Raw genomic sequence first — 16,094 nt, 5'->3', positions numbered from 1 at the left:
CTGGAAGCCAGGCCTGGGGACGCGACTCTGGGAGCAGCCCCCGGCCCCTCAGGATCTCTGGCCTCCGCCCCGCTGGGCCATCCCGGGCCTGGGCCAGGGTCCGGGGAGGTAAGCTGGGAGAGTCCTGCCCATGCCCCCTTCCCTGGGCAGCCCCAGGCCCGGGGTGAGGCAGGGAGCCCCTGGGGAGCCCTCTGGGGAGAGGAATGCCTCTGTGAAGCTTGCCCGGGCAGCTCCACCAACCCTCAATGGTGGCCCTATCCAGCAGGGGCTCCCTCGGGCTGCCCCTGAGGCGGCCCTCTTGCCCTGGCCCTGGCTGCCCGAGAATTGCATGCCAAAGAGCCAGGTTCTTTAGCAGTCTGGGGGATGGGAGTGGAGGTCAGAGTCAAGGTCAAGGGCAGCGGGAGACCATTCACAGTGCTTCCTGCTGCCCCAGGAGTCCTAAGACTAGGTTGGGATCTGCCCCCTCCCCCCCAACTCCAGCGGCATCCTGGGCCTGGCCAACCCAAAAGGTGGGGCACAGCGGACTCTCCCCACCAGGAAGTCAGGCCGCTTGGATGGGGGCAGAGGAAGTCCCGGGTCGGCTCAGGCCTCTGGCCCTGGGGCGGGTTCCAAGGCTCCACCTCATCCCCAGCCGTGAGCCCCAGGGGTAGTGGGAGAGGGAGCTGAGGTGCAGTTAGCATCCTAAAGCCCTGATGTCCTGGGGGCACCACGTTTGGGTACCAAGGGAGGGAGAAAGGCGCCTTGTTTGGGAAGCAGCTTCTAGGATGCGGGGTGTCAGGCAAAGGTCTGTCTTAAGCAGGAGGGGGACCGCGGGCTGCAGGAGGGGCGAGTCCCTTCTCCCTGTCCCTGCCCCCTTGGCAGTGAAGGGGTGGGGCGCACAGGTGGACCCTCCCCACCCTTCTCCTGAGGCCCTTTGGAAAATGGCCCCAGGCCTGAGCGGGGTAGGGTATACGGTTCACAGGCCCTCCCAGGGAGGAGGGCTACACAGGCCCTCCCAGGGGGGAGAGGGTGGCCTGTGTGTTGGGCCCAGGCTGGGCCCTCCGGAGTGGGGAGAGGAGGGGGCTTCCTGCCTGGGTGATGGAGGCAGCTTTGGGGTGTGGGGAAATGAGGAGGGTGCAAACTGAAAGTGAAACAGCTTATGTCCAGGAAACACTTGCTCTGCCCAGGGTTCACTGAGCCGCCAGGGGCTGTGGCCAGAACCCGGAAAAGGAGGGAAACGGGGGCCGGAGACAGGAGGGCAAGGGCTACACGTGGTTTCCTCAGCCACCTGCTAGGCAGGCGGGGCAAAGGCAGAGACTGACGCCGGCAACTGGGAAGTAAGTCTGACCTGAGCGCTGAGGAGAGCATGGACATGTGTGGAAATTCAGTCGCCCTGACGCCTTGACAAGGCCTGTGGCCTGGGGCGTTCCTTGAGCCTCAGTTTTCCCACCTGTGCAGTGGGCATGACGGTGCCTACCCTGCCACGCTACCCACCGCGTCCCACACCTTCTCCCGCACGTGTGAGGAGGACACCACAGGTCCGAGTTGGAAAACAGGCGTGCTCTGACTAGCCGGAGGGGAAGTGGGGCCTTCAGGGACGGCCTTCAGGGGTCACTGGCTGGAAGGTAGTGAGTCTGCGGTGAGTGTGGACTGGATAGGGTTCAGAGGGCCCCAGCAGCAGCGGAAGGAAACCCTGCCTCTGAAACTCACCTCCCCGGCCCAGGAACGGGGTAAGACGTGACTAGACAGCTGCTTGGGCACTGCTGTGGCCTCCCCGCCCCAGGGCCTGCGCTGGTCCCCAGCGGGGGCAGTCTTGGCTGCCTGGCCTTTCTCAGCTCCAGTCTTCCTTGAAGAGCCGCCAGTGAAGTGATAAGTTCTTGGGTCAGTGGGTCTTTCGGGAGGGGGCCCTCCCCGCCTCCACAGACTGCCGGAGCCCCTGGTCCCACCTCTGCTTTCCTATCTGCCCCCAACACAGACTGAAGCTGCTTTTCTCCCCAGGACCTGAGGAATGGCTTCCGGACAAGGCCCAGGTCCCCCCGGGCAGGACTGCGACGAGCCTGACCCCTCCTCCACCTCAGGTAAGGGTCTGTCTGCCCCCTCACCCACCCCATAACCACCGGGGCCAGCTGGGAGGTTGGCGAGAGCAGACCTGGACAGTCCCAGGGGCCCAACTCAGTTTACCCGCCTTGCACAAAGGAGAAAAGCACCTCCCCACCCAGTGTGGGCGGCCCACTGGCTCACCAGCGGGGGTGCCGGCAAGACCAAGCCCCAGGAGCGGCGTGGGGAAGGACATGTGGAGGCCGAGGGAGGGGGCGGTGAGTCTGAGGAGGACACCCTGCCCTTCCTGGGCAGCCGGGCAGGATGGGTGAGCAGGAGGGAAGGCGTGGGGCGGGGCTGTCTTATCCCAGCTGGAGAAATAAGGAAGTGAGGCAGCTTATCACCTGATCAGGGCTGCTCAACAGGGAGACTGGGCTGTTAGACTCTGGGGAGGAAGGAAAAGAGTGCCCTCTTCCAAGGGGACCACCGGAAGGCTGGCAGCTCTGCCACCCAGCACAGGCTGCTTCCTGGACTTTGGGTTCCATCCCAGGCCACTCACTATGTCCCAATGTGACTTTCCTGGGCTGCAGTCCATTCCCTAAGCCAAGCCATACGGCCGGGTGCCTTGGACACTAAAAGCCAGAGACCCAAACTCCTGGGAATCTATCCTGGCCACACTGCTCACTCCAGCCACATGACCTCACGCAAGTTATGCAAACACCGTGCCTCAGTTTCCTCATCTGTAAACGGGGCGGTCGCCTCCACGAGGCTGCTGTGAGAAGACAGCTCTACTCAGAGTCAGCCCTAGGTGTCACCTGAGGGCTAGAGGTGGGACAGGTGTGTCCCCCAGCAGAGGGAACCCTCCTCCCCAGAGCACTTCCTCCCTGACTCCCGGCTTTGGTCCCCAGAGGAGCAGGTAGCCCGGGACACCGAGGAGGTCTTCCGCAGCTACGTCTTTTACCGCCATCAGCAGGAACAGGAGGCCGAGGGGGCGGCTGCGCCTACTGACCCAGAGATGGTCACCTTGCACCCAGAACCTAGCAGGTGAGCTGCGGCCCCTGGACGTGCTGAGAGAAGCGGAGACTCAGGCAGGGTCACCGTGCTGGTCCTGGCAGCTGAGCAAGCCTGGGGGCTTCTCCTGCTGCTGCCCTTTTGCATTCGGGTCACCGCTCCCATCCCAGAACTGGCACCCTTTTCAGCACAGCCTGCCCCTTGTGCCTGGGCCCAGCCCTCATGTCTGAGCACACGGTCAGGACTTCCCAGGAGGGGCGCCCGAGGCCAGGGCATCTCAGGCAGGAGCGGTTTGCTGCCAGCCCGGGCCCCAACTCACTGGCCGCCTCCCGCTCCTCCAGCACCATGGGGCAGGTGGGCCGCCAGCTCGCCGTCATCGGGGACGACATCAACCGGCGCTATGATGCGGAGTTCCAGGCCATGCTGCAGCACCTGCAGCCAACAGCAGACAACGCCTATGAGTACTTCACCAAGATCGCGTCCAGGTAGCCCCGGCCACCGCCCCTCCACGGCACTGTCCCCACCGCGCCAGGCCCTGCCCGTGAAACGGGAGACAGCTTCTCTGCTGGTGTCAGGAGACATGTTTTCTGTCCCTGCCTCTGCTGTTAACTCACGTGTGGCTTTGGGCCCCCGTCTTTCTCTTTCTAAGCCCAGACTCCTCATCTTTGTACACAAGGGCACAGCCTTCATAAGCCCTGATACCAACATGAGCTGGTAGATCAGGACTGTGTGTGTGGGGTGGGGCTCGCAGTGGGGGTGTTCCCAGAGCTCCCCAGCACTGCTGGGACACAGCTGTTGTTCTGATTGGGAGCCACATTTCACACAAAAATGGTTGCTGGACCTGGCTTCAGCCCACCGGGTCCTGAAAATGACTTCCTGATGCTGAGATCTGGCCTCAAGAGACCAGCAGCCTGGGCGAATCCTAGCTTCGCCATTTACCGGCTTCATGACACATCCTAGTTTTCAGTCTCCTGGTCCGTAAACTAGGGGGAATACGCTTAGGATTGCGTGCACACTTAGAGGTGTTAGCCGTTGTCACCATGCGGATTAAGGAAGTCAGTCGCGGGGTAGATTCGAGGCTGAGGGTGACGGCAGGAGCAGGAGATGGAATCAGTGCTCAGAGCTGAACACCCTGCCTGTGTCCTTAGAGGCCACCGCCAACTCCGCTGTGATTCCAAGACTGTCCTAACCTCCTCTTCTGTCCTTTTCTCTCTGCCGTCCCGGGCTGCCAGGCCAGCAGCAGCACCCACAGGTAATCTCCCTGCTGCCTCTACCCACCTGCTCTGCCCTCCACATTCTGTGTACCTTTGAGCCCCAGCAGCAGCGCCCCACTCATCTGCCCTCTGAGCTTTCTCCTTTCACAGGGACACGGGCTCTTCCCAGATCGAGGCCAGGCTGGGGCAGCCTCTGCCCCCCCAGTTCACGGCTAAGCCATTTTTGCTTTCCAGCAGGGAGGAGATGGGGACGGGGGTCCAAAGGGATGGGAGGGGGAAGGAAGTAGAAGGCCCCCCCAGGGGTCTCCAGCAACGGCATCTCCCCTGCCCGCAGCCTGTTTGAGAGCGGTATCAACTGGGGCCGCGTGGTGGCTCTGCTGGGCTTTGGCTACCGCCTGGCCCTCCACGTCTACCAGCGCGGCCTGACCGGCTTCCTGGGCCAGGTGACCCGCTTCGTGGCCGACTTCATGCTGCGTCGCTCCATCGCCCGGTGGATCGCGCAGAGGGGTGGCTGGGTGAGTGCCTGAGCATTGGTCACCCTCTCCCTGCTACTGGAGCCCCGCCTCCCAGCCCCACCCTGGCCCCGGGAGCCACCAGCACCCTCCGCCCATGACCCTCCTGTCTCTCCTGGCAGGTGGCAGCCCTGGACTTGGGGAACGGCCCCATCAAGAGCGTAGCCATGGTTCTGGCTGTGGTTTTGTTGGGCCAGTTTGTGGTACGAAGATTCTTCAAGTCATGACTCCTGGAGGGGCCCTTTGGGGTCCTGAGACCCTTCTGTGGACTTTGACCCCGGCTTCTCCTCTCACCTCCTCTCTAACAGGGGTGTCCCCCTGCCCCCCATTAAGAGCACAGAAGCTTTAGTAAGTGGGCACTCCAGCTTTGGAGCGCCCCTGCCCAGGGGCATCCATCAGACTGCTGGGTGCTCCAACATTGCATGGTGCTAACGGACCCCCTCTCAGAGTGGGGCGGTGGCCTCTCCCTTAGCTCTCTGGGACCCCCTCAGCCCTGTCTGCTCGGTGCTGGGGAGACTGATAACTTGGGGAAGCAAGAAGCTGGGAACCACTTCTCCCAAGTCGTTGTTAACGGTTTTAGCTTTTTATAATACCCTTAGGAGGGAACCCCTCCTTCCCACCACTCTGCCCAAAGCCAGGACAGCTGGGCTGTGGGGGTTAGTAGCTCTACCCTTCCCCAGAATTTAGCAGTTCTGGAAGGTTGAGCTTGAAAGCTGGGCCTGGAGCCCAGTCCTGGCCTTTCCTAAGCATCAGGTTCCCCGGGAACAGGACTGGGGCGGGGCGGGGCCAGGTGCGGGGGAAGGTGCTCCTGGCTCCCCCCCAGCCCCTGCTACCCTCTTCCCCGCCCCGGCCGGCCCATACTAACTTTGCAGGTGGACTCTCAGGGATTCGGGGTGGGGTGGAGTGGGGTGCAGGCCAGAGCTCCTGAGGGCCTCTGTCCCCCCACGTTACCACTTGCTCCCACCCATCACTACAAGCGCAGCTCACCACACCCACCTACTCCAGGTGAGGAAGGGAGGGGTCTCGTCTGAGTGCACTGCCCGGGTCCCCACCTCACCTGGGCTACAGGGTTTAGGACTGCAGTTTGTCATTGTCAGGGAAAGGAGGGGTAGGGAGCCCATCTTGAAGTTTCTGAGTGAGAGAAGGGCTAGAAACACCACTAGAAACCCCAGGGTTGGGGCCCTCCCTTCTGGCCTGGGCACAGTGTAATCCGGGGGTATGCACAGGGGAACTGTGAATACTTGAACTCCGCCCCCAACCTCTACCCTCCGCACCCCACACCTGCCTGAGCCCCTCCTGATGGTGGGGTCAAGTGCCTCGTCTATCTTGCACAGCTGAGGGATTCAGAGGTCGGGGAGAGGAGTTCTTGATTAAACCAAATGCAGGGAGGGGACGCAGAGGGAGCCGCCTGGCCACCTCCCACCCTCTTGAGTGTGTCTGAAAATAAACTGCAACCCCCACTCAGACTTGATCCCTTTTGTCTTCTCCACTACCCCTCTCTTCATCAGGCTGACTGGGGGAACCTGGGCATGAGTGACTTTCACCTGGTTTTTACTGACGGGTCTCCTCTGGAGCCTCCAAAACCCTGTGGAGGGCTGGGTGTGTTTCTCCAGCCCTCTAGAAGGCCTTGGCCCCTTCCACTAGCTACCCCCTTCTCTGGGAACTTTCCTCATTTCTTGGGGTTCCAGGCGAGTTTCCCATTCCCACAGGAAGTCAGGGGTCCCCAAACTGCTAGGCTCTGGCTGCAGAGCTGTTGGAGCAGCTGCCCTTGCCTGGGGACCCCCACAGGCCTGGTCTGAACTCTCCCTTCCGGGGACCACCACCCACGCTTGGCTCCACCTGGGACGCAGCATCCCGGCTCCCTCTTCGGCCTGTCCCCCACAGCTCGCACACACACAAGGCTTTTCATTCTAGGAGTTCTCTGCTGCATGGGAGTCCCTATGGGGAGGCAGCCAGGGGTGATAAAAATAACAAGCACGGAGGCGTTTAAATGTTCCAAAACCGAGGAAGTCTTTCTAGTCCCGGGCACCCTGGTCTGTTTTCTGACACCTCTCCAAAAGGGGTCACACGCAAGTCCTAAAGGACTCGGGCTTCTCTTTTACTTCCCCGAGGGCATCTTGCCAATCCCCTGAGCCCTCCGACTTCGTCTTCAGAGTCCACGTCCTGCCTGCAGTCGTTGAGAGGGGACCCCTGCGAGCTGTGGTGGCTGGAAGGGTGGTGGCCACAAGGCCCCTTGCAGTTTTCTGCAGGAAAAGCTCGTAGACAGTTTTTATGGAACACACTCTGCGAAGCTTTATGCCGAGAATTTATCATACGTGCCCAACAATCAGCAGGTATAGCTGTGGCGAGAAGGGTTGTTAAACTCCCATTTTACAGATAAGGAAACTCAGGTACCTGCCCGGAGTCACCGGGTAGAAAGGGCGGGGAGCTGGCACTGGCCACGACACTGGCTCGAGGTTTCACGTGGAGCCCAGAGGGGTGGGGGCCGGGGCCGTTGGTCTCCAGCACAGGTCAGCTACAGGGCGAGGTGGGGAGGCAGGGATCGCCTACCCGCCGCGCAGGCGGGAACCGCGCGACCGCGACCTCCCTGAGAACGCCGGGAGGAGAGCGGACTGCCTGGATCAAAGATGGCCGCGGCCGCCTCAGGCGCGCAAGCGTGCCCTCTCATGGGCGGGGCCTCGGGGCGCACCGACCACCCAATCCCGGCGGAAAGTTGGAATAAGGGTGGGCGGTGGCGGCGGCTGCGTGGTCTTCTGAAAGGCCTGGGGCGCAGCCCGGAAAACTTCAGGCCTGTGTCTAGGCTTCCACGCCACCCTGTATTCTGTCAAGATGAAATTGCCAAAAGAGAAATATAAATACATTCTTAGAGGGGGCTCTTGGGGTACAGGGAGCAGATGGGCTTTGTAGGTATTGCTACTGCTGCTGCCAAGTCACTTCAGTCGTGTCCGACTCTGTGCGACCCCATAGACGGCAGCCCACCAGGCTCCCCCGTCCCTGGGATTCTCCAGGCAAGAACACTGGAGTGGGTTGCCATTTCTTTCTCCAATGCTTGAAAGTGAAAAGTGAAAGTGAAGTCGCTCAGTCGTATCCGACTCTGAGCGACCCCATGGACTGCAGCCTACCAGGTTCCTCCATCCATGGGATTTTCCAGGCAAGAGTACTGGAGTGGGGTGCCATTGCCTTCTCCATTGTAGGTATTAAGGAAGTTAAATTCTCAAGATTTGTGGTTCTTCTGAAACTGTTGCTTCGTCTCCTCCAGAGAGGTCTAGACTCCTTGGTCTGTGGTACCACTGAGAAGAGGCAGTGCAGCCTGCCCGCGGAAGGAAAAACTGTCACCCGCTCAGTTGTGCAGGGTCAGTATAAATTCCTGCCCCGCCTTGCACCAGTGCCTGCCTCCCCACCCCCACCCCAAGCGTACCTTCCTGAGTTTGCTAGTTTACCTTCACCAGTGGCTGATTCATGTCAGTGTATGGCAAAACCACTACAATGTTGTAAAGTAATTAGCCTCCAATTAAAATAAATAAATTTATTAAAAAATAAAGTTTATTTTAGGTCACTGGCTGTCCATCCAAATGAGAAAATCCTTCCTTTGCCTAAACCACTTGGTACGTTGTTTGAACAAGTTTTTTTGACCTAACCATCTGTGTGTGTGTGTGCGTGTGTGTGCGTGTGTGCACGCAGAGGCGCACGCTTAGTTGCTCAGTCGTGTCAGACTGTTTGCAACCCCATGGACTGCCGCCCGCCAGGCTCCTCTGTCCATGGAATTCTCCAGGCAAGAATACTGGAGTGGGTTGCCATGCCCTCCTCCAGGGGATCTTCCCAACCCAGGAATAGATGTTGTCATGTATGGATGTGAGAGTTAGACTGTGAAGAAAGCTGAGCGCGGAAGAATTTGATGCTTTTGAACTGTGGTGTTGGAGAAGACTCTTGAGAGTCCCTTGGACTGCAAGGAGATCCAACCAGTCCATCCTAAAGGATATCAGTCCTAGGTGTTCATTGGAAGGACTGATGTTGAAGCTGAAACTCCAGTACTTTGGCCACCTCATGTGAAGAGTTGACTCATTGGAAAAGACCCCGATGCTGGGAAGGATTGGGGGCTGGAGGAGAAGGGGACGACAGAGGATGAGATGGCTGGGTGGCATCACTGACTCGATGGACATGAGTTTGGGTAAACTCCGGGAGTTGGCGATGGACAGGGAGGTCTGGCGTGCTGTATTTCATGGGGTTGCAGAGTCGGACACGACTGAGTGACTGAACTGACTGAACTGAGGTCTCCTGCACTGCAGGAGGATTCTTTACCCTCTGAGCCACTGGAGAAGCCCAACCATCTGAATGGCATTAAAATTAATTAAAATTAATTAAAATTAATTCATTAATTAAAATAAATAAAACAACCATATCCTGCTCCAGTTGTGCACACCAAGGATGTAGAGGTCCAGATCAAAGACACTTGTAAATCTGATTTAGTTCAATCTAAGCGGAACAGATTGTGTGTGTGTGTGTGTGTGTGTGTGTGTGTGAAAGAGAGAGAGAGAGAGAGAGAGAGAGAATGGCATTATGCGAGATTGCCAGAGGTTTTTAAATGTCCAGGACCAAAAAATTAGCAAAACCCAGGTTATGGGATGTGATCACCAATTGCCAAACACATTAGAAAGGTGAACACCAGACTGCTGCTGCTGCTGCTAAGTCGCTTCAGTCGTGTCCAACTCTGTGCGACCCCATAGACGGCAGTCCACCAGGCTCCCCCATTCTGGGGTATAAAAATGGGGGAAGATGAGAGATTCAGTCTACTAGGTATTAAGAACAAAAAGAAGTAGTCTGGGCTGTTGAGCCCCTGACCAGAAGCAGATCCCTGGCAAAGTGTATAAATGAATCAAAAGAAGAGCAGCCTCACAAGACCAAGATCAAGTGATGGGCAGAAATTGGACTTTTCTGAAAAAGTCAATAGCTGAAGAGACGAAAGCCAGAGAATCCCTTTCCACCGGAAGGGTGGGATTTGGCAGCGAATGTAAGCAGGCACCAGTGGATGCCTTTGAGTATTTGAGTGTGCTCCTGCGCTGGGGGGCAGGGTAACACCAGAGTGGGCATCCATGTTTAAATCAACATGGAAATGAATATACCACTCAGCTCCACTTAACCAACTCTTCCTTTTGTGATGATTGGCTGCATGGAAGCTGGGCTCACCAGCCTGCTCATATTTTGACTTGACCCCTGTTTGACCTGACCTCTGACCCTACGGAGAGCAATTTCTCCAAATCATTTCTAGCAGACGGTTAGGCTTCCTCAAGAGTGAGAACATTTTCTTGTTTAATCCCCAGGAGGACCCCACCAGCTGAATCTGACATGGCCAGCATCTCTGAACTGTGGATGTTGTGAATCCAGGCACAGGCAGCACTGGGCTGGGCTCTGGGAGGTGGGTTCCCATGTCTACTGAAAAAGAAGATTTCCAGGAACCTGAGTAACGCAACTAGTAGGCTGTGTGTGAGAAGGGCTGCTGCTGCTGCTGCTGCTAAGTCGCTTCAGTCGTGTCCAACTCTGTGCGATCCCATAGACAGCAGCCCACCAGGCTCCCCCGTCCCTGGGATTCTCCAAGCAAGAACACTGGAGTGGGTTGCCATTTCCTGTGAGAAGGGCTGCGTGCAGGCTAAATCCAAATCCAGTCCTGGTGAGGTGGCAGAGTCCGCAGGTTGTGATGTGTAGTGTAACAGACAAGATTATTTTCACATGACCTTGGCTGGCCTGAACAATGGAACTGGCTTGAATTAACCCCCTCCTTCCTTCTGCCAGTGACAGGAGCCACATCCAAGTTCAGCTGACCACTGGACTGGGGGCTAATCGGAGTATTCTGTGCTCCCCTCCTTGGCTGGTTAGGAACCTGGTAATATTCACAGGCCAGAGGTATCCAGTTACCAGCATCCTCAGACAATTCCTGTAATGGGCTGGCTCCCTGAATTTAGACTGTGTGCGGTGCCAAGCAGCCTGGTGTTCCTTCACCGACAAGGCTGCTTTCCCATGCCAGCTCCATACAAGGGCAGAGTGATGGCATGAAGCCCTCTGGCTGGAGGGCACACTGTAAAGCAGGACCAGCTGCCACCAGCCTGGCTCACCTCCTCCTGATGAGGTGAGGCTCGGAGGGCATGGCTGCTTCTCTTACTGACCTTGTTTTCTCTTTCCCCGGCAAAGCTATGCGTCCTGTAGTTTAACTCAAATCTGGCACTTGTCAACCTGGAGATAGCATCACATCCCACAGGTTAAGGGCTCAGTCCCTGAAAGGCCAATTAGAAGTTCGGATGCTTCTGACAGACCAGCTATAGATCAGAAGTTCCAACAACCCCTTTCTCTGGTTTGATCCATTTGCTAGAATGGTTCAGCAAAGAGCTTGCTTACTAGATTAATTAGTTTAGGGACTTCTGTGGTGGTCCTGTGGCTAAGACATCAGGCTCCCAAAGTAGGGGGCCCAGGTTCAATCCCCTGTCAGGGAACTAGATTCCACGTGCCACAACTAAGAATTCGTACATCTCACCTAAAGATCCCGTATGCAGTAACTAAGACCTGGGGCAGTCCAATAAATGATGCTTTTTTTAAAAAAGAATTCATTTTAAAAAATGGATTCCTAGTTTATTACAAAGGATATTAAAAGATACAAGTGGGGACTTAGCTGGTGGTCCAGTGGCTAAGACGCCACACTCCTAATGCAGGGTGTCTGGCTTCAGTCCCTGGTCAGGGAACTAGATCCCACATGCTGCAACTAAAGGTTAACTTGCTACAACTAAGATAGAAGATCCCGCCTCCTGCAAATAAGTCCCGGCTCAGCCAAATAAGTAAATATCTAAAAATAAAAGATACAAATGAACAAGCAGATGAAGAGATACTTGGGGCCAGGTCTGGAAAAGTCCAGGGCACAAGAGGTTCCGTCCCCGTGGAGTTTGGGGTGTGCCACCCTCCTGGCAGGTGTTCACCAACCAGGAAGCTCTCCCAAACCTAATGGCTCAGAAATTCTTATGGAAGCTTCATTACACGACCACTAGTGACTAATTTAACCTCCAACCCCTCTCCCCTTCTCCAGGATGGGAGGACGGGGCTGAAAGTTCCAACTCTCCAATCACAGTTGGTTCCCCTGGCACCCTTCCCCCATCTGTAGGGGCTTCCCAAAAGTCACCTGATTAACATAAACTCAGATGTGGCTGAAAGGGCCTTGTTATGAATAACAAAATGCACCTTTAAAAAAATGCACCTTAATATATCGCTCTTATACCACTTAGGAAATGTCAAGTGTTTTAGGCATTCAGTGCCAGGAATAAGGACAAAAACCAAAGATGTATTTCTTATTACAAATCACAATATCAGAAAGCCAGTTTCCACACTGTGTGATGCTATGGGATTTGTCTCGGCCTCGGTGCCTGTCAGGGGGAGACCCAGAAGGATTTTGTCCATGGGAGACGCCTCTTCCCTGCTGCCCAGGGCCCTCCAGGCACACAGCTTCGTATGTGGGAGCCCCGCTGCACCCATGGCTGCCCTGAGTCAGCACTGCACCTGGAGCATCTCTGCTCCTCACCGCCCCATCTCTGCCTTCCCAGTCCCACTGCCACGGCCCGGGGTGTATCCTCCATGTTCCAAATTTAGCTAGTGGCCCTTCCTTGGGTCCTACTCCACTCAATCCCACCACCACACTTCACAAAACACTGTCTTCTCCATGTCGAATCCCTACTTCAAATCCACTGGATCCACTCTGCTCATCACGCTGGCCTCCTCTTTGCCGATCTCTGGTGGAGGCACTGGGAAGTCAGTGTCTCTCTATCCTCAGGAGCTTCCACGCAAAGGAGGAGGTGCCGAGCAGTGATGATGACTCAAGTGAGAAGTGTCAGGGCAGGGCCGTGGGGTCCTGGAGGAGGTGCATCAAGCCAGGTCTGGGGGTGAGCCAAGGAGGCTTCTCAGAGGAGGGAACAGACAGGCGTTTGAGACCTTCCCTTTCCTCTGACTCCTACCTGACGGTCCCAGTGCTGCGGTCTTCAAAGCCCCTCCCACTTCCTCCCTGTGCCCCAATCCACATTTCACGGGATCTGTTCCCCACCCACCTCCTTTCTTTGTTTCAACATGCTTCTTCATACTTTGACATCAGAAGGACATACTTTTGACTTCAAAATATGACACTTCGGTATATTTTGAGCTGTAGGCATTTGAAAAACAGCAAATGCAGGGAAAGGGTTTCTCTGAATCCCCCCATCTGTCTAAAGACAGATCCTCCTTTAGATGAATTGTCATAGATTCCCCTCCCAGGAGTTTCATCAACCAGAGAAGACTTATTTATCTTCAAAAAGGAGACTTGAAGTCCACGTTGTATCAGACAAACTTTGTCACAAACTGTCATATCTCCCATCTCTTCTCCTAAGGGCCCATTAATCTTCCTTAAAAGTCATTTACTCTCCCCTGAGAGGCCTATATAAGCCCTCCCCTTTCCCTTTTAAGATGGCATTTAGGGACTTCCCTGGTGATCCAGTGGCCAAGACTCTGAGCCACAGTGCAGAGGGCCCAGATTTGATCCCTGCTCAGAGAACTAAAGCCTACATGCCACAACCAAGATCGAAGTTCCAGCATGCCAAAGCTAAGACCTGACACAGCCAAAGAAATAAATTAATTTTTAAAAAATTTAAATAAACTTACAAGATGGTATTTAATCCTGAATTGTAAGCTAAATCAGGAAGTCTCATTTTTCCTTGGGTATCTCTCAGATATATAAGGGATATATATAGATCTCCAGTTCTTTAGATCTTATGTAAGGTTAATGGTTTTAACCATTAGGTTTTTAACCACTAGTTAGGAAATGCATTTCATTTTAAGTTTTGGGACCTGGGTATAAGTCTTCAGTCTGCCTCTTACATAGCTTTTGGGCCAGTCCCTCTAAATGTAAAACAAAATAAGAATTCATGCTTTCTTTCACTCACTCAACAAACATTTACTGAATACCATGAAGGCTCTATAAACCAGAAGGGAATGGAATTTAGCTTGAGTATTTGTATTTGTCTTGTCATGTATATGATTTAAGGGTAGAAACTTTGAGTTGAAGCTACTGAATTTCATCAATACTGCTAATCAAAAAAATAGGACCTCATTGTAATCTTCAAAAATATTCTATTATTAATGATAAAATCTGAGTTTTTATTACGTGTCTGATACATTGCTGTTGTTGTTCAGTCGCTAAGTCATGTCCAACTCTTTGTAACCCCATGGACTGCAGCATGCCAGGCTTCTCTGTCCTCTACTATCTCCTGGAGTTTGCTCAAATTCATGTTCACCGAGTTGGTGATGCCATCCAACCATCTTATCCTCTGCCACCCCCTTCTCCATTTGCCTTCAATCTTTCCCAGCATCAGGGGCTTTTCCAATGAGTCAGCTCTTCTCAGCAGGTGGCCAGACTATTAAAGCTTCAGCTTCAGCTTCAGCATCAGCCCTTTCAGTGACTATTCAGGGTTGATTTCCTTTAGGATTGACTGGTTGGATTTCCTTGCAGTCCAAGGGACTCCCAAGAATTCTCCAGCACCACAGTTCAAAAACATCAATTCTTTGGCATTCAGCCTTCTTTATGGTCCAACTCTCACATCCATACATGACTACTGGAAAAACCATAGCTTTGACTATACAGACCCTTGTCAGCAAAATGATGTCTCTGCTTTTTAATACACTGTCTAGGTTTGCCATAGACAAACCTAGGTTTGCGCCTTCCAAGGAGCAAATGTCTTTTAATTTCATGTCTGCAGTCACTGTTCACAGTGATTTTGAGCCCAAGAAAATATAATCTGTCACAGCTTCCACTTTTTCCCTTTCTATTTGCCATGAAGTGATGGGGCCAAAATACACATTATATGTACATGTACATACTATATTTTTATATAGTTTATCTTGTTTAATTTTCACAACTTTATGAAATATACCCATTTAGAAGATAGAGAAATTGAGGTTTAGGATGACTAAGTAACTCTCCCAGAGTCTGAGTGAAAAAAACAAGCATACTACAAACTAGCACTTGCCAAGGGTATTTGCCTGTGACTGAACAACAAGGGCATTTGTCAGCTGCCTCTGCAGAGACTGAATCCTGTGCTGCTGCGGCTGCTGACTTTCAACACACCCGGAAGGGAGTTCAGTGTGGAGAGTGAGGCACGTTGTGCTCCAGAGAAATTGGTGAAACAAGACTTCAGATAGTTACATATTCTCAGGAACTGATTTCCCCTTGCATCTCCTCATTTGGGCTTCCCTTATAGCTCAGTTGGTAAAGAATCTGCCTTCAATGCAGGAGACCCGGATTTGATCCCTGGGTTGGGAAGATCCCCTGAAGAAGGAAATGGCAACACACTCCAGTATTCTTCCCTAGAGAATCCCATAGACAGAGGAGCTAGGCAGGCTACAGTCAGTGGGGTCGCAAGAGTCCAAGAGTTGAACACGACTTAGGGACTAACCCACCACATTTTCAGGCCCTGATTTCATGACCCTCTTACATTCCTCATATCTGGACAAGCACTAAATCCCTTCATGATGACATCAGCTCCTCATGACTAGCAGATAACTTTTTGTATGAATAAAATAAGTGCTTGATTGTATTGAACTCCCCCTTCACCAAAATCATATATATTGCCTTTCCATCACTACCTCTTTGGAGCAGTTTCTCAGAGCTATCTGAGGTGCTGTCGGCTGCAGTCCTCATTTTGAACCAGATAAAACTTAACTTGTAACTCTCACGTTGTGCATCTTTTTTAGTTAACATATTAGAACCTAAGATTTCTCTGAGGTCTATGATCTTTACCGTTATGTTATTCTGCTTTCTTTTTATTATAACTGGGAAACATAGTTATTAGGGATAATAGAAGAAAAAACTAAAAATCACCACAATTCATTTTTCTTAACATTTATCTAGTCCTTTCCTAATCTTTAAAAAATGTACATTCATAACCAATAACCATGTATCAGGTAGTTATTGCTATGTAACAAAACTATCCCAAAGCTTAGCAACTTAAAACAAAAATCATCTATTAGTTCTGTGGGAAATGTTAGGTAGGTAGAATAGGGAAAAGGAGTCCAAAATGGCGGTGGCTAAAAGACAAGGAAGGTCAAAGGGAGGTCCAAAGACCAGAGTGAAGACTTCAGGCAGAACAAACAGCAGTCCTGGCTAAGCCCAATTTGCATAGGGCAGGCCCAGGTGGAGGGAAAAAACGTAAAAGGAGGAGGCAAAGAGCTCTCTCACCGACTCTCCCACGTGCGTGCGCTGGCTCGCTCGCGCGCTCTCTCTTTCTCTCTCTCTCTCTCCCGAGCGTGCGCGCTCTCTCTCTCTCCCCGCCCCCCTCCACCCCCC

General features: G+C 53.7%; 1 protein-coding gene across 3 annotated transcripts; it reads left to right on the top strand.

Moving 5' to 3' along the window:
• The first annotated feature begins 6 nt into the window (after positions 1-6).
• BAK1 (BCL2-antagonist/killer 1) lies at positions 7-7,294 on the top strand. 3 transcript variants are annotated; one of them, XM_010848612.1, is made up of 6 exons: positions 7-108; positions 1,978-2,057; positions 2,925-3,060; positions 3,369-3,512; positions 4,576-4,756; positions 4,876-7,293. In XM_010848612.1, exons 2-6 carry the CDS (start codon positions 1,988-1,990, stop codon positions 4,978-4,980), a joined length of 636 nt encoding a protein of 211 aa, XP_010846914.1. In that variant the 5' UTR covers positions 7-108; positions 1,978-1,987; the 3' UTR covers positions 4,981-7,293. The 3 variants fall into 3 exon arrangements, with proteins under 3 accessions (XP_010846914.1, XP_010846916.1, XP_010846915.1); XM_010848613.1 differs by lacking the exon at positions 7-108 and adding an exon at positions 261-1,316 and having other exon boundaries at positions 4,876-7,294; XM_010848614.1 differs by lacking the exons at positions 4,576-4,756; positions 4,876-7,293 and adding an exon at positions 4,176-4,555.
• Positions 7,295-16,094: the final 8,800 nt, after the last annotated feature.

The sequence above is a fragment of the Bison bison genome, unplaced genomic scaffold (genome assembly GCF_000754665.1).
Source record: "Bison bison bison isolate TAMUID 2011002044 unplaced genomic scaffold, Bison_UMD1.0 scf7180017864270, whole genome shotgun sequence".
Taxonomy (NCBI): Eukaryota; Metazoa; Chordata; class Mammalia; order Artiodactyla; family Bovidae; genus Bison; species Bison bison.
The sequence above is the reverse complement of the archived record's forward strand: the minus strand, read 5'-3'. Positions and strand labels throughout refer to the sequence as shown.

Coding starts and splice junctions, on each gene's coding strand:
- BAK1 (XM_010848613.1), top strand. CDS start 1,988: ATGGCTTCCGGACAAGGCCCAGGTCCCCCCGGGCAGGACTGCGACGAG. Junction 2,058..2,924: donor TGACCCCTCCTCCACCTCAG/GTAAGGGTCTGT, acceptor TTTGGTCCCCAG/AGGAGCAGGTAGCCCGGGAC. Junction 4,757..4,875: donor TCGCGCAGAGGGGTGGCTGG/GTGAGTGCCTGA, acceptor CTCTCCTGGCAG/GTGGCAGCCCTGGACTTGGG.